The 25,416-nt window shown below is 35.4% G+C and overlaps 8 protein-coding genes across 9 annotated transcripts; 3 read left to right on the forward strand and 5 right to left on the reverse strand.

Annotated features, from left to right (window-relative positions):
• Positions 1–82: 82 nt before the first annotated feature.
• Positions 83–1,407, reverse strand: LOC128881415 (uncharacterized). Its single transcript, XM_054132433.1, has one exon. The coding sequence runs from the start codon at positions 1,387–1,389 to the stop codon at positions 91–93; it is 1,299 nt and encodes a 432-aa protein (XP_053988408.1). The 5' UTR covers positions 1,390–1,407; the 3' UTR covers positions 83–90.
• A 514-nt stretch (positions 1,408–1,921) lies between these two features.
• LOC128881414 (uncharacterized) lies at positions 1,922–3,407 on the reverse strand. The gene has a single exon (XM_054132432.1). The coding sequence runs from the start codon at positions 3,401–3,403 to the stop codon at positions 2,102–2,104; it is 1,302 nt and encodes a 433-aa protein (XP_053988407.1). The 5' UTR covers positions 3,404–3,407; the 3' UTR covers positions 1,922–2,101.
• A 144-nt stretch (positions 3,408–3,551) lies between these two features.
• Positions 3,552–6,307, reverse strand: LOC128881116 (pickpocket protein 11). The gene is made up of 8 exons (XM_054131851.1): positions 6,041–6,307; positions 5,758–5,952; positions 5,599–5,680; positions 5,267–5,509; positions 4,909–5,148; positions 4,649–4,830; positions 3,897–4,024; positions 3,552–3,823 (listed from the first exon to the last, which is right to left on the reverse strand). Exons 1-8 carry the CDS (start codon positions 6,148–6,150, stop codon positions 3,723–3,725), a joined length of 1,281 nt encoding a protein of 426 aa, XP_053987826.1. The 5' UTR covers positions 6,151–6,307; the 3' UTR covers positions 3,552–3,722.
• Positions 6,308–7,039: 732 nt separating this feature from the next.
• LOC128881417 (tRNA pseudouridine synthase-like 1) lies at positions 7,040–8,513 on the forward strand. Its single transcript, XM_054132436.1, has 6 exons — positions 7,040–7,256; positions 7,318–7,452; positions 7,548–7,682; positions 7,753–7,899; positions 7,982–8,216; positions 8,277–8,513. The coding sequence occupies exons 1-6, from the start codon at positions 7,210–7,212 to the stop codon at positions 8,511–8,513; spliced, it is 936 nt and encodes a 311-aa protein (XP_053988411.1). The 5' UTR covers positions 7,040–7,209.
• A 48-nt stretch (positions 8,514–8,561) lies between these two features.
• LOC128881418 (dual specificity protein phosphatase 19) lies at positions 8,562–9,341 on the forward strand. The gene has a single exon (XM_054132437.1). It carries the CDS (start codon positions 8,562–8,564, stop codon positions 9,156–9,158), a length of 597 nt encoding a protein of 198 aa, XP_053988412.1. The 3' UTR covers positions 9,159–9,341.
• Positions 9,255–17,357, reverse strand: LOC128881409 (vigilin). 2 transcript variants are annotated; one of them, XM_054132427.1, is made up of 22 exons: positions 17,203–17,357; positions 16,148–16,350; positions 15,845–16,060; positions 15,563–15,769; positions 15,273–15,488; positions 15,015–15,198; positions 14,630–14,944; positions 14,417–14,526; positions 14,184–14,340; positions 13,733–13,908; positions 13,360–13,638; positions 13,128–13,286; positions 12,913–13,047; positions 12,611–12,829; positions 12,401–12,536; positions 12,178–12,329; positions 11,966–12,094; positions 11,789–11,899; positions 11,496–11,693; positions 11,192–11,410; positions 10,852–11,109; positions 9,255–10,794 (listed from the first exon to the last, which is right to left on the reverse strand). In XM_054132427.1, the coding sequence occupies exons 2-21, from the start codon at positions 16,307–16,309 to the stop codon at positions 10,888–10,890; spliced, it is 3,702 nt and encodes a 1,233-aa protein (XP_053988402.1). In that variant the 5' UTR covers positions 16,310–16,350; positions 17,203–17,357; the 3' UTR covers positions 9,255–10,794; positions 10,852–10,887. The 2 variants fall into 2 exon arrangements, with proteins under 2 accessions (XP_053988402.1, XP_053988401.1); XM_054132426.1 differs by having other exon boundaries at positions 9,255–11,109.
• A 915-nt stretch (positions 17,358–18,272) lies between these two features.
• On the forward strand, positions 18,273–21,523 carry LOC128881412 (glycerol kinase). Its single transcript, XM_054132431.1, has 11 exons — positions 18,273–18,454; positions 18,552–18,813; positions 19,070–19,328; positions 19,405–19,628; positions 19,721–19,927; positions 19,998–20,108; positions 20,210–20,463; positions 20,547–20,752; positions 20,813–20,944; positions 21,023–21,126; positions 21,211–21,523. Exons 2-10 carry the CDS (start codon positions 18,739–18,741, stop codon positions 21,106–21,108), a joined length of 1,554 nt encoding a protein of 517 aa, XP_053988406.1. The 5' UTR covers positions 18,273–18,454; positions 18,552–18,738; the 3' UTR covers positions 21,109–21,126; positions 21,211–21,523.
• Positions 21,524–21,527: 4 nt separating this feature from the next.
• On the reverse strand, positions 21,528–25,284 carry LOC128881411 (nucleoprotein TPR-like). The gene is made up of 14 exons (XM_054132430.1): positions 24,753–25,284; positions 24,575–24,685; positions 24,256–24,440; positions 24,013–24,170; positions 23,756–23,928; positions 23,615–23,675; positions 23,426–23,552; positions 23,086–23,228; positions 22,909–23,020; positions 22,586–22,834; positions 22,074–22,508; positions 21,955–22,005; positions 21,769–21,867; positions 21,528–21,665 (listed from the first exon to the last, which is right to left on the reverse strand). Exons 1-14 carry the CDS (start codon positions 24,838–24,840, stop codon positions 21,576–21,578), a joined length of 2,082 nt encoding a protein of 693 aa, XP_053988405.1. The 5' UTR covers positions 24,841–25,284; the 3' UTR covers positions 21,528–21,575.
• Positions 25,285–25,416: the final 132 nt, after the last annotated feature.

Below are 25,416 nucleotides of genomic sequence, written 5' to 3' on the forward strand. Positions count from 1 at the left end.
ACATTGTCGTGCAATGATATTTTAGAATAAGCACGATCGCGTCTCGTTCACATCAGTGTTCAAACTCAGACTAAACAAACTTGTCGAACTTTACGTTGGCTTTGGCAAATCTTCAAATCGAAAACTATACTCGACCAGCTCGTTAATAGTCTCTGTCATTCTCTTCTTGAAGACAGGGTCATTTTTCATGGCATCGATTACTATATCGTTTCTGTTTTTAAAGATATATTCGTTGAAGGTATCAAACTCGTTCATAATCTGATCACCCAAGTTCTCATCCAGCAACACAGTCTGGTAATATATAGCTGCAGTGATCACAGCACCTAAACGCTGTTCTTCCATTCCCTGTACTAACTCCGACCAGGGCGGAACCTCTACGGAGGTTGATTTCATTGAATTCAAAGTTTCGCGCAGAACACTGTAATAATGCTTTAACATTGCCTCCTCCGAGGTTTCTCTGAAACTTCGATCGGCGCAAAGATACAAGAATTGTGCCACGTCGTTCGCCAAGGGCGAATACCTCACCAACTGAAAGTCAACCAGCAAACATTTTGGAGATACATCGTCATTGAACATGAGATTGTTTCCCCATAAGTCTCCGTGACTGACCACGTTCCTTTTCGTAGATGACGTTTCGATGGCTGGATATATTTCTTCGCAGACCTTTGGTATTAAGGTACCGTCGAGACCGAGGTACTCTGCAACAGCAACATTAGCATTGATACCAACTTCGAACCACGTTCGAAGCTTCCCAGTTCGCGCGAAACAAGTCTCCGCGAAAGCATCGGGATACATTTCCTTGAAAGTCTTTCCAAGACGCGCTTCCGCCGCAAGAGAAGACGCGTGTAGTCGCGCGATACTCGTTAGACCAGAGACGATTAGTTCCTTAGCGAACAATTTGTTCCTCGTCCTGTAACCCTTAGCGCTTAAATCTTCGAAAACCAGCAAATGTTCCTTGACCAAGTGACACGTTGCAGCCCACGGCTCGTCTTTGTATTCACGGTAAAGTTTGGGAAGTATGTCACGATAGAATGCTCTTTCCTTGGGAAAGACACATTTGTCGATCACATACTCGGCGTGAAATGGTACGCTGTACGGTATAAATTTGACGAAGAACGACAACGTTTCTTTTCCATTTTTGGTTTCAATTTCCACGAGGAGCCGTTGGTGAGATCCTTGAAATCCTAGCTTTCCATCCGAGAACGGTTGCAATGAAAACTTGTGCACTTTTGCTTCGTTACTTAGCGAATGTTTTACCATGTGTTGGACATCTTGAAGAGTCACCAAATTGTAATAGACGCTTACACGGGAGCACGTTTTGCTCTCCAATTGTTCTGGTACAGATCGAACTTCCAGCTCCGACTTCGACATGGTTAAGGAAATACACATCGCAGCACACGATCATCTTTATATAAGTATCAAGCGAGAGACCGCTCCTTTAAATATTTGCTTCTTTTGATGACAGAGTATTTACCGAGAAAGATTTTCAAGATAAAGGTGTTGCAGCGAGAAGAAATCGTACACCAAAGGATTTCCTTTGCTGATTTATAGTATTTACATTGCATACATAAACCGGTACAGTAGTTCGAGTATCGTTGAAATGGTTGAAAACATATGCGTGGAGTAAATCAATCTTTGACTACGTTTTTTAATACCCAAATTCTTGTTGTCGCGTCCCGGCGAATAGATAATCGGTATAGTATTTCAAAGATACTTAAAGTACTTGCGCTCATAAAAAAACAAAATTCCTCTTCCAACCAAAACTAGAGATAGCATATGCAATTTTAACGTGGTATCTACGATAAAATGAGAGTACTGAATATAGTCTATTCGCAGGGAAACGTTTAGAAATCGTGCAGAGACAAGTGTTCTTAAAACGAGGGATGGTATTTTAAAAAGGGTTCGATTACCATATAGACCATTTTTCCATATAGACCATTCATTCAAAAATCTTTATTAATATATTTATGAATACAAATACAAGGAAAGGTAGTGTTTAAAAAACGTTTACATTTCTATAGAAATATTCTACGCACATAACAACATTCTAGAACGGTAAATTATTTCTCGGCAATAAAAGCGCTATCGGTACTCGCAAACATCACGTTGGTTTCGGTAACTCTTCGAATCGAAAACTAAGCTCTACCAATTCGGCAACGGATTCACTTATTCTTTTATTGTACGCGGGATCATTTTTCATGGCCTCGATTACTATATTGTCTCTGTTTTTAAAGACATATTCGTTGTAACTGTCAGGCTTGTTCATGATCTGGGCGCCCAAGTCCTCATCCAGCAACACAGTTTGGTAATACGCAGCTGCAGTGATCGCAGCACCTAAACGTTGTTCTTCCATCCCTTGAACTAACTCCGACCACGGCGGAAGCTCTACAGAGGTTGATTTCATTGAATTCAAGGTTTCACACAAAACACTGTAATAATGCTTCAACATAGTCTCTTCCGAAGTTTCTCTAAAACTGCGGTCGGTGCAGAGATACAGAAGCTGTGCGACGTCGTGCGCCAAGGGCGAGTACCTCAGCAATTGAAAGTCAACCAGCAAACACTTTGGAGGTACATCGTCATTGAACATGAGATTGTTTCCCCATAAGTCTCCGTGACTGATCACGTTCCTCTTTGTAGATGACATTTCCATGGCTCGGTATACTTGGTCGCAGACCTTCGGTATTAAGCTACCATCGAGACCAAGATGTCCAGCAACGGCAACCATGGCATTGACGCCGACTTCGAACCATATACGAGTCCTGCCAGTTTCGCAGAAAGCGTTGCTTATAAAAGCATCGGGATACATCTCTATAAAAGTTCGTCCAAGACGCGCTTCTGCCGCGAGAGACGACGCGTGCAGTCTTGCGATACTCGTTAGGCCAGAGATCACGAGTTCCTTGGTAAACAATTTGTTCCTCGTCCTGAAACCCTTGGCCCCTAAATCTTCGAAGACTAGTAAATGTTCCTTGATCAAGTGACACGTTGCAGTCCATGGTTGGTCGTTGTATTCGCGATGAAGTTTCGGAAGTATGTCACGATAGAATGCCATTTCCTTTGGGAAAACAGATTTCTCGAGCACGTATTCAGCGTGGATCGGTACATCGTAAGGTACACCTTTCACGAAGAAAGACAACGTTTCTTTTCCATTTCTGGTTTCAATTTCTACGCTTAGCCGTTGGTGCGTTCCTAAAAATCCGATCTGTCCACCCGCGTACGGTTGCAACGAAAACTTGTGTACCTTTGCGTCGCTTCCTAGCGAATGTTTTACCATGTGTTGGACTTCTTGAAGAGTCAGCAAGTTGGGATAGACGCTTACACGAGAGCGCGTTTCGCTTTCAAATTGTTCCGGTACAGTGCGAACTTCCATCTCCGACTTGGACATGGTTAGAGAAATAAACGTCATAGCTCACGGACATCTTTATATAAGTGTCAAGCAGGAGTGTTACTCTATGTATCTACTTCCTTTGCTGACAGTTTATTTGCCGACAAACAATTTCGAGATAAAGCTGTTGCAGCGCGAAGAAGTCGTTTAAGGAAGTCACGTGCTTCATTGAATACCTGCGAAAGCTTATTAGCGTTTCCCTTGCTGATTTATAATATTTACGTTGCATAAATAAACCGGTGCAGTAGTTTAAATATCATTGGAAAGTTTCAAAACATACGCGTGCAGTAAATCAATCTTTGACTACGTTTTTTGATACCAACATCCGACTGGCGTGGTTTTACGTTATCTCGTCTCGGCGTATAAATAACAAGTACGGAATTTCGAAAATGCTTAAAATACTCATGCCCATGAAGAGACCTAACGCACTTCCGACTGAAACTAGAGACAATGGTAACAATTAGAACGTGGTATCTATGGAAAAGTTACGGCACACAGTGTGGAATGACTTTACCTGTAACGTCCAAGAGATCGTTGGCTACGTATCGACGATATCTCTTGGTTGGCTTCGATAATAGTTTAAAGTGCACGCGCGAGTACGCTAGACCCTCTTCCATGGTCTCGGTTTCTTCCCATCGGTTTCTACAGCAAGTTTTATGTGTACATACACGGTCTGTCTAAAAAGAAACCGAACTTTTGCTATAAAAAGAAAAAAAGTACAAGTAAAGTTTTTACACACACGTTTATTTACTCAAAATAATCTCCCTCTGCGTCAATACACCGCGTAATTAACATTTCGAAGGACCTTTGCAGCTCCTGTTTTGGTACCCCGTGTAGTGCGGCGGTTACAGCGGCCTGAATCTCCGAAATGTTGCTATAATGTGCCCCTTTCATTGAAATTTTCAACTTTGGGAAAAGAAAATAATCGCAGGGAGACCGATCAGGCGAGTAGGGTGAAGGGACACATTATAGCAACGTTTCGGAGATTCAGGCCGCTGTAACCGCCGTACTAAACGGGCTACCAAACCAGGATCTGCAAAGGTCCTTCGAAATGTTAATTACGCGGTCTACGCGCTGTATTGACGCAGAGGGAGATTATTTTGAGTAAATAAACGTGTGTGTAAAAATGTTACTTGTACTTTTTTTCTTTTTATAGCAAAAGTTCGGTTTCTTTTTAGACAGACCGTGTATAACGTCGTCTGTTTTAATTTTCAAAACGATCGAGCATAAAGACTCTTAAATAACATTCGCATGATTCGTACGTACATAAGCAGCGATGTTCCATCGCAGTTCTGCAGACATCGTTCGTGCATCTCTTGCGAGAGGATGTTCGGCTTATTTTCGATTACGCATTGCATTTCGGTTCCGTTACACACTCGTGCACCGCGCGGTACGGAATAATAAAAGTGCACGCAGCCGCAAAGTTGTATCATTCGCTCTATGACTACCTGACGGGTGATACAGTGAATTATGGTTGGTAGAAACGCGGAGCACATTGTTTGCGTTAAATTAAATTCTAGACGCACCTCTAGATTACACGAGTCGCTACTGTAAATTTCAAACATACTGTTTTCTTGCGTCTCCTCCGAGAACCGACAATTTCGACGTTGGATCGCGACTGCCCTTACACCGTCCTCGTTGAACGTGTCGAACATCGTGAAGTCAAAGCGGGCCACTTTGCCGACTTTCACAAGCATCCCTGTGTTACTACTTGTTGGTAGCCCTAAATTGGGGAACACGTGAATCTGAAACATTCGATGATGTTTGAAACAGATTGTACTTTAATTTATTCAAATTAATTCTACGAGTATACAGTCATATTTTCGTTGGCGTTAAAAATTGAATTCATTCGATTTGAAAAACGAAAGAAGAATTGATACGAACCGAGAAAACTCTTGTTATAGACCTCGACAGTGACTTTATATTAACGGTAAGATCGCCATTTTGTACTGTACGATTGACGAAGAATCGTACGCCCGGTTCACCAACTTTACTCAGATGAAACGTATTCATGGCGATGCAATGACCGACGCCAGATTTTCTTAATTCGTGAAATTCGTTGCAGCAATTGAACGTCATTCTGTTCCATTCGCAGTAGTCCAACAATTCTGTACAGGGAATTCTCATCTGCGGTAAGTAATTGGACATGCATAATTTTATAGAAATAAGAATAGCGATAATATAAATATAAGGACGCGCGAGATACGATCTTTGACCTCATCGTAAGCGGACAATAGTTCCTCCGTCGTTGCAGAGAGTAACTTTCGATTGCTGTAGTTTGAAAGTAGTCCAACGTCCCTGAATAGAATTTTATAAACGTTTCGTCTTAGTATCTATGCATGGATTACCATGAAATATTGTAATATATTACGCACTTTTTGAAATAATTGTTTGTAATTGTTTTTGCATTGGCAATGCAAAAAACAACTGCGGGAAACGGTGTCTTCCAATCGACGTACATGGTCTCGACGGTTACAGCGACAGGATATTCGATGTATTTTATAATTACGTTTTTAATCATTAATGCGCAACCGTACCAACACAACACGCAGGATATCAGCCAAAAGAATCTGAAAATTAACAAACCACCTCGAAGTATACCCAGACAAATATTTGCTTCTTCCACTTTCTTCTTCCTTTGCTATATGTAATTTTTACCTTTCCAAATACGAAAGCTGGCCGTCTACGAGATACCTAACGCCGTGGATGCTGCAGTTCATTAAGTAGTGCTTAATAATTTTCCACCACCAAATCAGTCGCTTCGACATTATTCCTTTTTACTTGGTAAATGTATTGTTCAACACACTATCGCGTGGACGGACAATGAAAGATTTATCCAAACTGACTTCGTAACCGTAGGGAAATCAATTCCCTGCGGTGTACGTTACTTCATAAATTATACAGCAATTGATTTAATCTTCCATTTGCTGGCATAATATGTTGGCATAATAATGATTTGTCGGTTGATACTAAATTATAGCTCCATGAAGGTACATTAATCGATACTGAATCCTTTGGATAATGATTTAAGAACAAACAATTATGCATTTAAGAAAAATAAAGAATAATTAATTAAAAGGTATCAGTGTTGTCACTGGCACTAAAATTAGTATTAACATAATTGAGTGGTTTAGTGCCAGTTTTGCATTACAATGTTTTACACAAACCTGCGAGAAATATTGTTAATTCTCATTGATCGTTCAATTTTGTTGTTGTTAAAAAACATTGAATTTCGCACCAAACTACGGTATCGCCATCTCGCGGTGAGAAGGTCGAACTAAAATTTGTTGTTTGTTTGGCGTTTATTAAAAAAAAAAAAATAATACATATATACAGACTTTACTATACTGGAATAGGAATTTTTACTGCTAGATGGCGCCATTAGCAGTGTCATTTACCGACATGATGGTAACGTATCGACAGGTCGGTAAAAAAAAATACTGTAAATAGCGCCATCTACCAGTAAAAAGAGGAACTATTTTACGACAAACTTGAGCATTTTCCCGATAGAGGCGCTGATCAAACTCCGAAAATTAGTTCGATCTTTTCAACGCTAGATGGCAACGACCATGACAGCTGGTGGCGCCATCCGTGGAAAAAGGCCCAAGTTTTTAGTGAAAATTCAAGGACAAACTTGAACGTTTTCCCACCGATGGCGCCACAAATTTGTTGTGCACCCGCACATGTAGGTAGATAATCTAATAACGCCAGAAAACTGGTTGGATTTTGGAAAACTCGTGCATATTTCAATTAATATTTATTGACACTGAATGGTTTTAATACATTAACATTTTCTGCCAATTTTCCGTTTCACCTACAAAGACAATATGGTCAGATACTTTTTTAGGTTTTCTTACCTCGGTACGCAATACAGGTACAGTAAAAAAATATACACGTACCTTCATCAATTCTATATTAACTACTTTTGACTTTAGGGGACTGCAAAAAAATGTACTCCGAACTGACCGTAATCTACAAGACCCAGATACTATTCAAGGAGCTTTAGAATGTGCTTTTGCATCATTACTTCCAAAGTATACAATTTGGCCCAAAATAAGTCTTTCTAGCAGGTGAATCACTTTTAATTCAAATTGACTGTTTATATACATTACTTAGTCAGATCTTAAAATACTTAGATTTCCACAATACTTTTTATAAATTATAGGACAGATGCTGGTGTACATGCGTTGTGTAGTGCAGCTCATGTTGACTTGGAAAACAAGAACAATGTTACGTATACTTCTGATGATGTACTCAGATTTGTAAATCGTTACTTGGTTAACTGTGATCATGATATTAGGTAATTCATGGTTTGACATTATATCTTTTGGTCTTTACTAATTTCTAATAAATTAATATGTTGCTTTAAGACTTTTGGACTTTACTCCTGTGACAAGCAACTTTCATGCTAGACGTTTTGCAAAATCTAGAACTTATATTTATAGACTTGTGGTAGCCAAGGATTATAATGAACACAGAATACCTATAACAGAGAAGCTGTATTCCTCTACCATTCGGTACTACTTAAATTTTTATTGGAAATATACTTATTTTATTGTAAGCGATATTTTACATTTTTATACACATACATTTCATTAGATCAGAAAATTTTGATATAGAAAGATTAAAACATGGAATGCAACTTTTCTTTGGAAAAAAAGATTTCCAAACATTCAGTGCACGAAAACATACTGACGAACCAATCAATTATGTACGGGTCATAGACAAATTAATCCTAAAGAAAGGTCGACCATTTATGCCACTGGACCCTTTCTCACAAAATTTTAAGTATTGGAATATTATATTTAGATCAAAAGGATTCTTATATCGCCAGGTATGTAATAAAAATAGTCATGCTAATCACATATATTGTCACCAAATTAATTTATTACAGGTTAGACGAATAGTAGGTTCTTTAATTAGCTTAGGTCTAGGAGTGATAACAGAAAAAGACATAGTTACTATGTTACAAGTACCTGGCCATCACAATTGGCCTTCTCATTTAATGTCAGCTCCACCATGTGGTCTATTCCTTGCTAATGTGGAGTACTGTCAAGAAGATATAGAAACACATACCATAAAAGTTGAGGAAAAGTCTGTCGATAGTAAAATAGTAGTGTCAGCTATATAACTGAAAAAGTGTACTGTATATTTAAAAATAGAAGTTATTCATTTAACAATGAATTTGGAAAAGTTAATAAAGACTAAAAAATTACATTTAAGATCTTGTACAACTATTGTAACAGACTCGCTCGGTCAAAGATACGAAGAAGCTAATGGAGAAAAGAAAGAATTACCTCCCGGGACACCGTTTGTTATAGATGACAAACCCGATTTACAGATTGCATGTATATTACCAGGACTATTTCTAAGTTCACAAGACCCCGTTACAGATATAAACATTTTACGGCAACATAAAATTCGTAATATTCTAAGTATTGGTATCGAAGCGGCGGTCAAGTTTGATAACATCAGGTATTACTATTGCGATTTGTTAGATTTACCAGAGTCCGATATATCTGTGTCAATAGAAAAATGTATTAAGATCATAGACAAAAATCGCTGTGAAAATATTCTCGTACACTGCAATGCTGGTGTATCTCGCTCACCGACAATTGTTATTTCTTACCTAATGCTTTCTAAAAAGTTATCGTACGATAATGCATACGGCGAAGTGAAAAAAATAAGACATTGCATTAAACCAAACGAAGGATTTGTAAGACAATTAAAAATGTTAGAACTACCGCATATACGTGATAAGTATGAACTAAAATAAAAATATGAAAAAAAAAACTTATCATTAGAATAACACTAAAAAAATAAAAAATAACCCAAACAATACATAAGGAGGAAGAAATTCATTGCTTTAACAATAGATTAATTATGTATATATTGTTACAATCGAATTCATGTATTATGACATTATGTGTACAGAGAATATTATTTTGTAATTACAGTATTTCGTATTTATAATTCATTAGAAAAGGTACATTCATGCACAGCATCTATTAAATTCTTAGCCAAAACTAAGCATATTACGACCGCTATTTCTGGCGTTCTTGTATAAATCATGCATTGGAGATGACATGTAGGTCGTCGTACCAAGTAGTTTTATAAAAATTACTGTAAATCTAAAAAATATAAGTGAATTTCTGTATACATGATCTATTATTTTATTTTCGTGATAGTAGTAATATTATTGTACCTGTAGTACAATGTCTATCATATATCGATTATATATATTTATAGTAATATAATTATTATCATTATTTATATACGTGTATACATACATATATTTATATATATAATTATATTTATATATAATCTAATATTCACATTCCTCCAACAATTGAAATGAGCTGTCTCGAAGAAAATAGACAAGGCACTTGAACCGAATATCTTTTTCTTAGCTAGTTGGCCTCATAAATAGTAGAATGCAAAAATTTGCACATCATAGAGCAAACAGTAAAATAGAAAGAATAAATAAAATCGGCTGTTCAAAGAAGATTACGCATAGCTTTTAAATTACAAATATTCATGATTCTTTCCCATTAATGACGCCAATGATCCTGTGTCTCGTCATTGATAACTGCATAAACGCAGTACAAAAATATCAAGGCCTTCTAAAGATTATGTTCCCCCAATGTGTATTCGTCGCTACTAAACGCTTCTGCTTTTCTTAAATCCAGTATTCAATAATATACATGACCGCTTAGTTTGTTGGCAGATTTGTCCGCTTTATAGAGCACTGGCAATTTCAGGAGTACAAAGCGACCTTATTATTATACTAGCTACTTAAAAAAGCAGGAAATTATATCTAGGAACGTTTTCCTTAGAAAGACCTTAAAGCTTCACGTTTCACAAAAGTTTTGTATAGACTCTAATATCGTGATGTGGTTCGAAATCGATTCCACTTAAGTCCAACACAACAAAAAAATGCAATTTATGTACAAAAAAATATAAATAAATTAACAAAATATTATGCCCGGTTAAACGGTTAGAACGTTTAGCCACGCAATCTATACGGTTAGAGACAATCTGAGAAATATATAATACACACAAAAATTAGTTCCTACGAAGCCACAGTCTTAAGTACAACATATCTGTACCTGAAAGGCATATCAGCAGAAATAAAACTCATGAAATTAGATGTTTCGTTACGAATGATAATCGTCCATCGTCTTGTGTCTGACTGTATGTATGTATCTATGTACGTATGTGTGTGTGTACCTAACATGGCAATAAACTTAAAATATCATGCGTTACTGTTACAGATACATAGGATATTGGTATATGAACTGTAAATATAAACACCATCGTCAAACGTTATGTAGTAAACCAGTATCAGAGTCCAATAGAGTGGCCAGGTCGTATGCAGCAACATCAGTAATGGAACAGGGAACCACCTAGCACTAATGTGTGTACCCTTTTGTATTGTTTGTCAGAGGAAAGTTATTATACGTTATTACCTTATACGTTTCATCGATTTTACTGAATTAAAAATTTTAACGTTTGACACCCCACGGACCATCTGGATTGGTCACAGGTACATGAGAGTACCCGGCGAATTGTGGAAATTCTTCGACACTGGCTGTGTTCGGGGCGCTTTGTTGTTGCTGTTCCCAAGGCCCCCCTTTCACGACGAAACCAGAATTTCCAGAATTTCTTTCATCACGTTGAGGTGAACGTAAACTTTCACGATATTCATTCTCCAAAACATCTTGAATCTAAAATTGAACGATGATTAAATAGCTTGATAGAGCAGTTCCTTCTAAGCAGTAAAGAATATATTTACTTTATAATACTTACATATTCTTCAGCTAAATTCAATAAACGATCCTTTGCGTCAGCTACGTTATCCTCCGTACCCACGATCGTCACAATATTAGGGTCGGGATCAGTTTTTCTCGGGAATTTAATGTCGACTTTAAATTCATCCATTATTTTACGAATATTTCTACCTTTTGAACCAATTAAACGCGAATGTACAGCAGCATTTATATTCACTTCGTCTTTTGTTAAACCGTTCTAAATTATAATCAAAATGAAATGTTATTAATAATTGTGTTATTAGAAATTAAGATATGCATTCTCACAAACTAGGTAAACTTACTAATTCGTTAACAATTTTCATGATATCATCTCGCGCGCTGTAAGCATTTTTTTCATAGCCGGTGATTGTAATGATATGTTCTTCGGGATCACCTTTACGTGGAAAGTTAATCTGAACATCATGGTCGCTACGTATTTTATTAATCACGGCTCCCTTCCGTCCAATTATTTTTGGATGATACTCTGGTTCAACTTCGATCTACGATCAAACAAAATTAGTATTTAATTTCGTGCGCTTTGGTGGCGGTATTATTTTTCATAAAAATAATTTATAACGATAATAAATAATGTTACCTTCAATTCGAATGACTTCAGAGCTCTGTCTTGCCGTTCGGCTTCCAACGATTTACATTTATCGAGAATAGCTTGTTTTGCATTTTCGACGCATGAAGTCGTTCCAGAAATCTAATAGGAGAAGATACAATTATTCTTTGGTGTCGAAGTATATTAATTTGATGCAACTATACATACTTTAATGTAATCAAGTTTCTCTTCCGCTGGAGATAAGGTGATATGCACATCATATGTACTCATTAATTCTCGCACGTCGCGACCTTTTTGTCCTATTATAGAACGATGAAGGTCGAACGGTACCTCTACCTGAAGTTGACATAATTCGTTTTTGTTTGATATTCGATTATAAAGTTAGTTAGTATTTCAAACTTTCGATAAAAAAAACTAACCTCTATTGTAATCGGTACAAGATCAAGCAACGCTTGTTTAGCTGCTGCAACGTTTTCCGGTTGTCCAGTAATGCGTATAATATCACAGGCAGGAATAGATTCCGCAACTTCTCCATTCTCACCATTCATTTCTTCCGTAGCTCGGTGTTCATCTAAAATACATACATATTTATAAAAATCTTCTTATATGTTATGTCCATGAAACGAAGTGACTTGTACGAACCATATATGTCACGATCTGGAAATTTAATTTGTACGTCATATTCGGACGTGATCATTTGCACTTTACGTCCTTTCGCACCCATGACTGTACGATGATGCTTTTGAGGTATTATGCATTCTTCGGTTACCATCGATTCCTACGTAATGCAATAAATACATGCAATTCGTAAGTACCTACCGAAATAACACGAATATAGATTTAAAAAGTTACCAATTCTTGCACGATTTCTCGCATTCGTTGTTTCGCTGCCTCTATACATTCGTGCGATCCCTTCAAAGTTACGCGGTCGCTATCTACGCCAGCTCTAGGGAAAGAAATTTGCACACCCCCGCACTCGTCAGCTATACGATGCAATACCCCACCCCTGCGGGCTACAAAATGTCTGTGGTGCTTTGGATCTATGCGGATTTCACCTTCGGTAATGTTGTCCTACAGGTTGAAAAAGCAAAAGCACTTAATTCATGTGGCCGATAAGATACATTTAAACAATTAAATGTAATAGAAATTCTTACGATTTCTTTGATTGTGGCTTCTAATTCAGCCTTAGCTTTATCAACAGCCTCTTTTCTTCCCATAATAGTAATCACTTCTTTATCTTGATCATCTTCGGTTGGAAATACGATACGTGCTCCAGTGGACTCCCTTATCTGAGAAAAATAAAATATGGTTGAGATTAACATATGATTATCCAGGATTACATACACGATTAATCAATTTGAATATAGACCTTCTTAATATTGGCACCATTTTTTCCAATAAGAAACTTATGATGTTGTACTTTGGCACGAACTTCAGCCGAGTAACTGGACAATTGCTTTTCATTTGTGAGTTCAAGCAACTGCTGCTTTGCCTTTTCAACATCTTCTTTTGGCCCTCTAATAGTCACCTAAATATAATAGGTTATATCATGCAAATATGATATCAACCATTTTAATTCTAACATATAAAATTTGTTGTACCTTATCACTTCGACTTTCCGCGGTAGGAAATTTAATTGCAACGCCACCACAATCTTCCATAATAGAATGAATCAGTTTCCCACCAGTACCAATAAGGGAATTGTAAAACTTTGGTGGAATTACTATTTCATCCGTAATAATGTTGGCCAGTTCATTTTGTATTTTTTGAATCATTTCTTTAGCTTTTTCTACGTTTTCTTTTTTCCCTGTGATAGTTATGACATCACTTTTCTCGCCTTCAGCAGGCAAATCTATCTTTGTTTGCGTTTCCTCTCTGATCTAAATGGCCAAAAGAAAATGAACGGAAAAAATCCAAGCAATGTTCATTTTAAAATGATCGAATTTGGTTTCTAGTATTTTTCCGTATACGAACCTTACGAATATTTACTCCGCCTTTACCAATTACAAATTTATGGAACTGTTTAAAAATGGGAACCTCTAGTACATAATTATTTTCATTTAGCTCTTTTACCAACTTCATTAAATACTTATGGCACTTATCTACATCTTCTTTAGGCCCTCTAATTTTTACTATGTCTCCCTTTTCGCCTACAAAAAAATCATGTTTTTAGTAATTTCATGTGAAACATGATGCAATAATTTCTGTTTTCATGAATTAATTTTTTCATTATCCATATTTTAATTTTTTACATAATTTAAAAGAACGAGGGTACATAACAATGCAAACTGCGAGATGCGACCTGCACTCTAAAAATGCACACCGAGCTCCCATTGGCTAAATGCCAACAAGGGCCGAGGTCTTTCAAATGTTTGTACCTGGCATAAATCCGAGTTCTAGTTATTGCATATATCATGCTACATACCTGGACCAGGAATAGTAATCTGTACTTGATTAAACTTATCTCGGATTTCTTTAATATTATCTCCCTTATTGCCGATAATACTAGGATAATAACGATGATCTATTATTACATCTTTTTCTTTTTCATTCTCTAATTTTTTCACCATTTCCACCAATTCCTATAATAAACGAAAAAAAGCAAAGTTTAAAGTGTATATTATTTATAATATACACATAATAAGTAAATTTACGAACCGTTTGAGCTTTCATTACACCAGCGAGATTTCCTTCAATACGGATGATGTTACTGCCATCGTTCTCAGAAATGTTAATAACAACACCTGTTCCTTCTTTCACACGGTTCACTATAGAGAAAAACGATATACATATAACATGCATTCAAGTACGTGATCTAGTCACGGGAATCCAATAGCTTTGGTATAAAAATTAAATATTAACGAGCCTTACCATTACATCCATTTTTTCCAATAATATGTTTATAAAATCTGGGATCAACATTTAATTCTGTAAAAGTGAGTTTAGCAATAAGATCGCTAGCCATTAACTGGAGTTCATTTTGTGCTTTCTCTACTTCTTCAGGTGGGCCTTCAATTTTAATTTTATCTTCCTTCCCAGTAAACTCTACATTCACTTTTGGCATTTCTTGTGTAATACGTTTAATATTGACACCCTTCCGTCCTATTATATATTTATGGATCCAAACAGGCGCTTTTACTACAGCCGTGCGAACGCTGTTTGCCTTCTCGTACACTTTATTCAATGCTGCAATAGGCAATATATGCATTAATATTTTTATCTGGTAAAAATATACATCTGTACATTAGAATACTACCTTGACCAAGCTTTTCTTGAGGTCCTCGAAGAGTAATAGTTCCCGTAGGTGAATCTGACGCAGGCATTTCCACGCTTACACCCGTTACTTGTAATATTTCTGCTATTGTACTACCACGAGGACCGATAACATATTTGTGCTGCGATTTCGGAACTTCAACAGACACCGTAGTACACCTTTTTTCCTAAATTAAAAACACAACTTTAATTCCGAAATATACGAAACATACGACATAATATTTATTTCGAAAAGTCTTACCATATCTCTATAGATGGCTTCAATCTTTTGCTTTGCTGCAAGCACACCTTCTTTTTCACCAGCAATGGTTATTTCATCTTCTTGTACAGATGCAGGAGGAATATTAATTCGAGCTCCAGTTTCTGCCATCATGGCATTGAGATTCTCATTATGCGCACCATGAATAAAGGGATGATATATTTTTGGCACAGATACTCGTTCAAACGCCTTCCTCGACTATAATACGAACCGGTATATGTATTATTTTCTTAATATACTGTAATTCGATAGAAGAATAGTTACTCGCTAACCTGTTCGTCTGAAATTACTCTAATTTCATGCTCAGCTTTCTCTATCCCTTCTTTAGTTCCTGTGATTACTATCGTATCTGATTGATCTTGCACAGGTGGAACATTTATTTTTGTAGCAGTTGTCTTTTCCAAATCTTTAAGACGCTGTCCCTGCTTTCCAAGAATCCAACGATGGTGGTCCTTAGGAATGCTAATTAGTTTACTCGCCTATGATGACATATTAGAAGTATCAAAATATTTACAAAATACGATGTTACGCCAGATTTTAGTTTTAAATCAAACCTGAGTCTGAAATGTTGTTAAAATTCGGCGCTTGGCTTCCAAAACTTGGTTTTGTTTGCCAGTTATCAGGAATGTAAGAGATTGATCTTTCGACGATGCTATTTCAATGATCGTATTTGTCTCTTTCATTATTGTTTTACACGTACGTATAGATTCACGTTCGCCAAACTTGTCGCTATGATCAAACTTGCGTTCTTCCCCAGGAACACGAAACATCTAAATAGGGTTACAAGACAAAAATAAAAATTTACAAAAACGAATTTATACATATACCAAAATATTTAAAGTATAAATAATTTATACCTGTGTGATAGTAACACATCCAACTTGTAAATTGTTATTTATGGAGAAAATATTCAATTTTCCAGAACTTGAACTGGCTGACTCGGGAAGAACTGGGAATGTCTCATCGTAGGTAGGTGGCTCATAGGCCGTTCCTTCTTCCATTACTGACTGCTGCTGCATGATGGGGTTGTCCTGTTTCGTGCCAAGTCCTTACAGTAGCACTATGATATATACCAATGTATGTTAAACTCTAAAGAAAATCTTTGGTTTCCTATTGTATATACATTGCAAATAGAGTATAACATGTTATGGACAATATTCATCAACAATGACTTGGTTTTGGGAATATAAAGAAATTTGAAATATTCAAAGGCATCATCTTTTTCATTGCACAACGTTTATTAATATTTATACTCGCGATACGTGTTTTAGATAAATCGAATAAATCTCAAGTATACATTCCATTCTTACATTATCGTTTTATTAATTAAATCAAATCCTTCGACAATACCGAGGAATAGTGACGTGTAATCGTCATGACAAAAAAATTCCGAAAAAAAGAAACGAAAGGTACGAAAAATTTTAATGAGAATCGATAGTCATGCTATATCCGCAGTGTAAAACTCCGTTTACTGGCACTCTCTGTATGTAAATTACGATCAATGATTTTGTACTCGATGCGTGCGATTAAAAATGACGACTGGCATTAAGTAGTTGTAACAATTATCCTAAACGGGAGACGAACAAAACATATTCAAGTTAAATGCCAGCATGTCAATGACCAGCCGAGTGATTGAGGCAGTGACCACCATATGGAATGAAGTATTCACTTGACACGTCACACTATCGCTAACCTCACCCGAAACGAACGTATGCACGTTTCACGGAACGAAAATAGTGCTCGTGAATTTCTATAACGAAATATATGATACACCCGTAATCCAAGGCTAATGCCGTTATGTTCGGAGGCAGAAACACAGAATGAAAGAAAAAGATAGAGCGAGAGACAGAGGAAAGAGAGAGGCGAACAAATTCGTATGGACAATCACGATATATCACGAAACGATACTCACTCTACCGTAATAAAGAAATCCGGCCAAGTAATAAATGCGTATTACGAAGCCAGTTTAACAGTGATTTGCCTGAAACATTAGAAAATCCACGCGTATTAGGCACTGGTCAGCACTTAATCTAATTCAATTATCATCGAGCAAGTAATTGTCCACTACTTCCACAAACGTACGTCTTTCCTTACCGGTAACGCAAAGTGAAATGAGATAAATACATCTCTGTTGCAGAAACTTACTATAATATAGGGATAACAAGGGGGATCTTTGTTGCAAACCCTGCGGTGCAAAAAAAACTAGCAAAGTTGCATGGTTGCATCCAGTGATGGGCATAACCGTAGGCTTCGAATAAATCTGAAGTTTGCCGATATGTCTATCTCCTTTCCTCTTTAGAACATTTTCCAAAGAAGGAAAAGAGACAAACATATCGGCAAACTTCAGATTTATTCGAATCCTAGGGTTTTGCCCATCACTGGTTGCATCTATACTTCCATCGAATAGATTATACTATTTTTTAACATCTTACAATTATCATTTACAATTATTAACTTGAACTTTTGTATAGCTTCATTAAGACTTGATTTTCTACAGAGCAAACTTTAGTATTCGCAATATCCGCAATTGTCTTTAGTTACTGATAATAGACCATCGACTTTTCTAATAAAATTCACTATTTTTCTTCAAACGACCGCTATTTTATAATTTTCGTTTCTATTTTAGCCCATAGCAGATCGACAAGTGTTTATTAAAAATTTAGTTGGTTTTGCGTTTCAGATTCCAAGATTTCTGATATATTAACAATGAAAAAAACTTAAATTAAAATATCGAGTATCCAATAGTTTCTAAGAAGCATTTGGAAGCATTCAGTACACAAAATAACACGAATAATAAAATTCTACACAACTCTTCAAACATACACACACCTGATTAAATATTTAAGATCAATTACATAATTACTTTTAACTAACCGCTAATAAATACGAGTACAACTTTAAATCCAAATGAGAATAAAATTTCTTTATTTGTATTTCCTTTTATTCAAATTTAATTTTTATGCTATCCGTTGATACTTATTTTTCTATGAGCATTTTGAATACGTTGTAAACTGCAAGCATTCATCACGTGTCCTGTATTTATTGTAATCAATTGTAATGTTAATGCTTTTGTAACACGTCGAACGTTATCGGTTATTTTATGTATTTTCATTGTATGAAATTTTTAAATCACATCATCACATGCCAGTTTTAAGATATAATCCGTAAGATAAGCCATAGATAAGTAATGATATAAGTTGTCAAATTGCAATAAAGCTTGTAATTGTTTTTATATTTTTATTGTTCCCTCACTATTTGTAGAGCATCGTACCGAGTAATATTTAATTGTGATTAGTAAAGCCAGGCATAAAAGAAAAGAAAATACTAATCAAAATTTATATTTAATTGAATCGTTACATAACTGGTTAGGACGAAGGTTAAGCGTAGGTCATCTTTCAAATACAGTCAAATGCTTTTTTGAGTTCTGACGTCTAAGGAAGAAAAAAATATGCCCGAAAGTATTAATCCTTCGGTACCGCTCATAGGAGCGATAGACGAAGGTACAAGCAGCGCCAGATTTTTAGTAAGTAAACATTTGCTTTTCTCATATTTACATATAAACTTCACGAAAATAATGGACAACCACTAAAGATATCTGAATGGAGTTTGAACCTTACTCGAACAATAGCTAAATGATTACATTTGTTTTATAATACATATTATAATTAAAAATCAAACGTCATTTTGTATTTTGTATGAATATTTTTCTTAACTCATTATATAACAAAAATTTGTAAATATTTTGGCAATACTTTTGGCAAATATTTTGTTGTACTTAGATATTTGACGTATTACGTGGGAAAGTAGTGACATCGCATCAAATTGAGATTAAGCAAAGATGTCCACAAGAAGGATGGGTAGAACAAGACCCAAAAGAGATCTTACAAGCTGTCAGAGAGTGTATAAAAAAGGCAATAGAAAAGTTACACGACATTGGCTTAAATGCATCGAATATCAAAGCTGTTGGGATCACTAATCAGAGAGAAACTACTTTAGTATGGGATAAAGAAACAGGAGAACCATTGCACAATGCAATTGGTAAAGTATATAGTCTAGTATTTAAATATTATTCATGATATTTATATGTATTAAATAATTAATGTTAATATTACAGTGTGGCATGATATGAGAACAACTACAACTTTGGAAGATATATTAGATAGTATACCTAATAAAACAAGAAACCAAAATTATTTAAAACCACTTTGTGGACTTCCAATGTCTCCATATTTCAGTGCTCTTAAAATACGTTGGCTTATTGACAATATACCACGTGTCAAACAAGCTGTAGATGCAGAGAAATGTGCTTTTGGAACAATTGACACATGGCTCATTTGGGTACATCAATTAATTTACTTTTGTCTGTATATTTACCGTACGATTACAATAGTTGTATTGTATAATCTGTATAATTTTTCTGTAATCTACAGAATCTTACGAAAGGTTCATTACATGTAACAGATGTTTCAAATGCATCTCGTACCATGTTGATGAACATAGAAACGCTAAAGTGGGATCCTTTGTTGTGTCGATTTTTTGGAATTCCACATCACATTCTACCTGAAATACGATCTAGTTCCGAAGTATATGGAATAGTCTCAAACCCTGAAGTCCTTGCTGGTGTACCTATAGCTGGGGTAAATTATTCAAGTCATATTTTTAGTTGAAAACTGACTTATACAAATTATGTTTTTTTTGCACATATAGTGTATAGGTGATCAACAAGGAGCTTTACTTGGTCAATTATGTTTAAAGCCTGGACAAGCAAAAGCCACTTATGGAACTGGTTGTTTTCTACTTTATAATACCGGAAACATCGTACGTATCCATCTTTTACTATCAGGCCGTTAAGATCATTGAAAATCAATTCATAAAATTTCAACCTGTTATTTGTTAATTTAATCGTTTAATTATGTCAGAAAGTAGATTCACATCACGGACTTATAACAACTATTGCTTATAAAATCGGTAAATCTCCAGCAAGTTATGCGTTAGAAGGCTCTGTTGCCGTCGCCGGAGCAGCCTTATCATGGTTGCGAGATAATCTGCAACTCTTCAGTAACTTTAGTCAGGTGCAGGAGATGGCAGAAAGTGTAAGTTCTTCTGGAGACGTGTATTTTGTACCTGCATTCTCTGGTTTATATGCACCTTATTGGCAACAGGATGCGCGGGGGTAAATATACTTCAGTAGTAATATTTAAATAAATGGTTATTATTGCTTTTTGATATTGTACACCACATGTTACGATTCATTAGAGTAATATGTGGTATCACCGAAGATACACAGGACTTTCATATTGTTCGAGCAGCGTTAGAAGCTGTCTGTTTTCAAACAAGAGATATTTTGGAAGCAATGGTAAAAGATTCTGGAACGAAATTAACTACGTTATTAGTCGATGGTGGAATGACTGTAAATAATTTGCTCATGCAACTACAAGCGGATCTCGTTGGAATAAATGTTGGTATGTGTCAGTCTTCATTTATATAAAATCATTTGTTATAAATAAATAAATTTTCTATAGTAAGACCCAATATGGTGGAAACAACAGCGTTAGGAGCCGCTATACTAGCTGGCGTTGGTATCGGTATTATTGATATTAATGAACTGGATGCATCGCAAGTCACAAAGTTCACACCTGCTATTGGAGAAGATGGTAATATTTCTCTAAACAATATTGATAATATAAGAAGAAGAATATAAGTACATGGTCCTATATGTATCTATATTTCAGAACGAGACTTGAGGTACTGTAAGTGGAAAATGGCTATAGAAAGGTCAATGAAGTGGGATTGTGCTACCTCATCCTTCAACAATTAACTGAAGTGCATACAAAATGTAAGCATAAATAATAAGAAGTACATATATGAATCGATTAAACTTTAATACACATATTATGTAATATAAATACCATCTTCTTAGGCTATATCTGAGTTGGAATACCTGTACATGAAACGATTCAATTATTAAACGCTACTATGTAGCTTTCAGGTATAGCATAACGTAGTACATGTACGCTGCGCTCAATTTAGGAGTTTAACACAAACTGAGGGCCCAATATGTATGTAGTACATAAAATAACTTGTTAAATATGTGCAACATGTATGCAAAAATGGAAGAAACATGTATTCATTTAGAAAGTGTTCCATATGTTTTATTGATAAATATGTTAATGTATTGTTACAAATGTTTGTTATTTCTTATTAAAGAAAATTATTGTTGTTCCACACATTAACTACTGTTTTTTAAAAATTAATATACATATTCGTAATATTATCCAGGGAACTTCACTTTTTATATGTTTTTCGTATAACTCCATATTGCCTCAAGCCAATATTACGTGTTTTAAAAATTTTTTTCTTCTGTGTCGTAAACTCCTATTTGTAGAAAGTGATAATCAAATTATGTCATGAGATGTGGTTTTACAAATGCATAGCTAGTGTACAAAGAATATAGAAATATATTATTTAGAAATAATACCTCGCCATCCTCCTGTCGGTTAACCTGTGATGCTTCACTTGATTGCATTGTATTTGCACTTCGATCAGAAGAAAGGTAATTTCCTGTGGAATTGGAAACCTATAAAAATAGTATTGTTGCCTTTTTATGTTGTATTCAAAAGAGTAGCCAAATAAATTGACGTAAGGTAACAATGAAAAACATCACCTTAGTCAAATCGTGTTTTTCCCTTTTTCCTTGTTTCAACGGTGATAATACCTGAAATTGAATGGGGTCCATAAATAAATAAAGTTAAATTTTGTATGAATGCGCAAATTAAAACTTACTTTATCAAACTTCCTACTAACTTCATTCAGATTAAAATTGTATTCATCTTTTTCTTTCCGATTCAATGTTTCACCTTTATCTTTATGTTCAATCTTTTGTGTACCAATATTTTGTTCACTTTGAAATTTTGGCTGCTTTGTTTCAGAAATTGGATTTGTTTTTCTTTGACTTCCTATACCATACATTCTACTTGCATCTATCATATTAACTTCCGTAATTGATCGCTCCGTTCCCTTCACATTATTTTCATTTTCCTTCGTATTATCATATTCCGCTGGTTTATTCTGATTTTCTTGAGTCATTTTGTTTAAGGTTTCACTTAGTTTTAGAAAAGCAGAACTTTGTGTAGCTAGTTTGGTATCGAAGTCTTTCTTCAAAACACTTATTTCCTTATCGTACTTTTCTTGTAATAATCTATTTGATTTCTCTAAATCCTGTTTAACAAAAACCAATTAAATTTATTCGTTAAAAAATGTATTTCTTCGATTGCAATTAGTTCTTAAAAATCTACCTGAATCTTTGTCTGTTTTATTAGAAGTATCTTTTCTTTCTCGTGCTTTAAGATTTCGTTATTGTTTTTCATCTCCAGCATGGATCTCTCAAGATTTGAATTATAAGCATCGGCTTCTTTTAATTTATTTTCCATGCTTATAAAATCATTTAGCATTTTGTTATATTTATCTCCAATCACATCAAGGTCTTTAGCTAAACTCGATTCTATTTCTTGCCTCGCATTTAAATTTTCTCGAAGTCGATCGACCTATTTAAAAAAATTTATTAATTTTTACGTATAGGTTTTAGTTTATTGATATATGAAAAGTTATTGTACTGTACATCGTTCACTTTTGATTCTAATTGTTTTCTCAATTCCGCTTCTTTTTCAATTATTTTCTCATATCTTACATTTAATTCTGTATTCTGACGTGCCAAATTCTCGTTTTCATTCCTGGCAACATAAATCGAGACATTAATTTTTAAATGTATAAATCATTAATTCGCGAAAGTACTCACTTGCATGCAAGAATCTCTTCTTGTAATTTCGAAAGTTCTTTTTCTTTTCGTTCAAATAAGTCTGTTAAATATTGCTTTTCTTCTGTGATCAATTTTAATTGTAGTTGTAATTCTTCGTTCGCCGACGTGAGTTTTTCTTGTTCCTGAAATCATTATCGTTTACGATATATTTCACGTGTCCATTGTTCCTACGATAACAACGTGAAGCGATATAACGTGGACGAAATTGTTTTGTTAGTTTGAAAACAAGATAACACACGTCTTCCTACTTAAATAAAATTATTTATCTAATTAGTTAACGCGCGCGTAGAAAAACATCCGAAAATATTGTATTTGGAACCTTTATTAATTGCAATTTTTCTTCCGTATAAATCTGATTTAAACGATTCTTTTCCGAAATTGCTTCGCTTGCGACATCCTCCCATTCTTTCTTCAATTCAGTCTCCTTAGCCGTCAATTCCTGTATTCTAATAATTTAAAACATAATAATTATATTACGCATCGTTTAACAAGCAATTTACATACATACATTTTTTCTTGATTCGCAACTTTACTTTCAGCCGCAGCAACGATGTTCCTTTGTTCCTCTTCTGTATAAAGATATAATAAAGTCTGCTTAGCTAGTAACGACAAATACACTAATGAAAAGACAAATAAAATTGTTGCAAACCTTTTAATTTAATATTATTTAATTCCTCTTTCAACTTCTTCATCGCTGCATGTTGCATAAGAATAGTGTCGTTGTACATCGAGGACAAATTGTCTTTGTGCTGTTGAAATCCCTTCAAACTCTCCGAGATCTCGTTTAAATATACAGTAATCGTTTCCCAGTCGCTACTCAAACTGAAAACTCAATAATGGTACACTGACTCACTTAGATCGGTACATTTGACTTCTTTTAAATTAGCAACAGAAATAGTACGTTACTTGCTCAATATTTCCTCTTTAGCTTGTATTTCAGCATCACGCGCAGTTGAAAGCGAGGATACAGTCGCCTCCGCGCTCATCAGTTTCCTATGCAGCACTTGAACCTTTCGTTCCTCCATGGCGCATTTCCGTTTCAATTCTTCCACGAGCGGATTTTCCTGCACGTAGAATCGAAACAGTTTTAAAGAAAAGAGATAATAGTTGTTTTTCTTTTATCTTTAATTGGAATCGAATTGTACGAACGGCCGTCAGAAATTGAGGAGGCTGGACTCCCATATGCTTTGACCATTGCGCTATCAATGTGTCGACGAATTTACCACTCGAACAGGTTTTCTGAACCTTGTCCAGAGTCTCGTTGTGAGATTGTTGAGATTTACGTTTAGCGGAAGAAATTTCAGTTTGCAACTTCGCATCATTCTTCGACGATCCTGCAACAAAGTTTCTTAAGCATTGTAGGCATACGTTCTTGTATGCCATGTATTCATTTATAGCCTAACATGAAACACCCTGTATAAAGAGCTTATGTTTTGTAAACATCGTATTCTTCTATTCACGGACGTACCGCTGCTTTGTGGCGTAACTTGGTACTCGTCAGGATTATTGTGAGGAGTATAATGAATTCTGCGTTTAAATTCTTGCGAACGCGATCTCATCATCTCTCTTCTGTCGGAGCCTACGCATTAATTACGAGATTACTATTATCCCCACAACGAATAATATAAATGGCCGTTGAAGCTTACCCCTATCTCGTGGCGTCCCTTGTGCTTTTTCTGGAGTCTCATTGTAAGATACCAGAGTAGATTTACAAATATCTTCTTCGTGTTGCATTTTCCTCTTTACTCTAATTAATGTTACGTTGGAATGTAACAAATGAAATAGTCGCGACGCGTCCGTTTACCCGATTAAACCGGATTTGGCTGATCAATTTTAAACTGTACTACTTATTCTCAAGTAAACGCTAGATGCTTACGTGAAAGTATATCACATGAAGTATAATGGTACGATAATATTAAAACACCGTTTCATGATTTAAAGATAAACAAATTCTCAATGATAATCGTCGAGAAAGTCCTTTAGTTGTTGGTAAAGTATTATCAAATTCGATTCACAATTTACTGATTCACCAACTTATCGACTGACAAACTTGATTTGATTTAATTACAATTACTTCCGGTTACTCATCCCGTGCACCAATTTCAAACATAGCTTATACATAAGCTAGTAATTTAAGAAAACAGTGATTCGTTTTGGTTGCAGAAACGAAACATTCTTTATTAAACTATACCTTAATAAAGAGTTTAGTTGGAATACCGTAGAAAAAGCTTAACCCTAAACTTACCGACGTACATTTCTAACCATTTCTATTCGCGATAGGATGAATTTTTTCAATTGAATGCAGAAATA

This window comes from Hylaeus volcanicus, chromosome 8 (assembly GCF_026283585.1).
Source record: "Hylaeus volcanicus isolate JK05 chromosome 8, UHH_iyHylVolc1.0_haploid, whole genome shotgun sequence".
Classification (NCBI taxonomy): domain Eukaryota; kingdom Metazoa; phylum Arthropoda; class Insecta; order Hymenoptera; family Colletidae; genus Hylaeus; species Hylaeus volcanicus.

Coding starts and splice junctions, on each gene's coding strand:
- LOC128881411 (XM_054132430.1), bottom strand. CDS start 24,840: ATGCAACACGAAGAAGATATTTGTAAATCTACTCTGGTATCTTACAAT. Junction 24,171..24,255: donor CTCCTCAATTTCTGACGGCC/GTTCGTACAATT, acceptor TTCTACGTGCAG/GAAAATCCGCTCGTGGAAGA. Junction 23,021..23,085: donor GAAGAGATTCTTGCATGCAA/GTGAGTACTTTC, acceptor TTATGTTGCCAG/GAATGAAAACGAGAATTTGG.
- LOC128881418 (XM_054132437.1), top strand. CDS start 8,562: ATGAATTTGGAAAAGTTAATAAAGACTAAAAAATTACATTTAAGATCT.
- LOC128881116 (XM_054131851.1), bottom strand. CDS start 6,150: ATGTCGAAGCGACTGATTTGGTGGTGGAAAATTATTAAGCACTACTTA. Junction 4,831..4,908: donor GCGACTCGTGTAATCTAGAG/GTGCGTCTAGAA, acceptor ATCACCCGTCAG/GTAGTCATAGAGCGAATGAT. Junction 4,025..4,648: donor GATGGAACATCGCTGCTTAT/GTACGTACGAAT, acceptor AACTTGCTGTAG/AAACCGATGGGAAGAAACCG.
- LOC128881409 (XM_054132427.1), bottom strand. CDS start 16,309: ATGCAGCAGCAGTCAGTAATGGAAGAAGGAACGGCCTATGAGCCACCT. Junction 15,199..15,272: donor AAGCCATCTATAGAGATATG/GTAAGACTTTTC, acceptor TTTTTAATTTAG/GAAAAAAGGTGTACTACGGT. Junction 11,694..11,788: donor TGAAGTCATTCGAATTGAAG/GTAACATTATTT, acceptor GTTTGATCGTAG/ATCGAAGTTGAACCAGAGTA.
- LOC128881414 (XM_054132432.1), bottom strand. CDS start 3,403: ATGACGTTTATTTCTCTAACCATGTCCAAGTCGGAGATGGAAGTTCGC.
- LOC128881415 (XM_054132433.1), bottom strand. CDS start 1,389: ATGTGTATTTCCTTAACCATGTCGAAGTCGGAGCTGGAAGTTCGATCT.
- LOC128881417 (XM_054132436.1), top strand. CDS start 7,210: ATGGTCAGATACTTTTTTAGGTTTTCTTACCTCGGTACGCAATACAG. Junction 7,683..7,752: donor AACTGTGATCATGATATTAG/GTAATTCATGGT, acceptor TGTTGCTTTAAG/ACTTTTGGACTTTACTCCTG. Junction 8,217..8,276: donor AAGGATTCTTATATCGCCAG/GTATGTAATAAA, acceptor AATTTATTACAG/GTTAGACGAATAGTAGGTTC.
- LOC128881412 (XM_054132431.1), top strand. CDS start 18,739: ATGCCCGAAAGTATTAATCCTTCGGTACCGCTCATAGGAGCGATAGAC. Junction 19,329..19,404: donor ACCATTGCACAATGCAATTG/GTAAAGTATATA, acceptor TTAATATTACAG/TGTGGCATGATATGAGAACA. Junction 20,109..20,209: donor TTTATAATACCGGAAACATC/GTACGTATCCAT, acceptor TAATTATGTCAG/AAAGTAGATTCACATCACGG.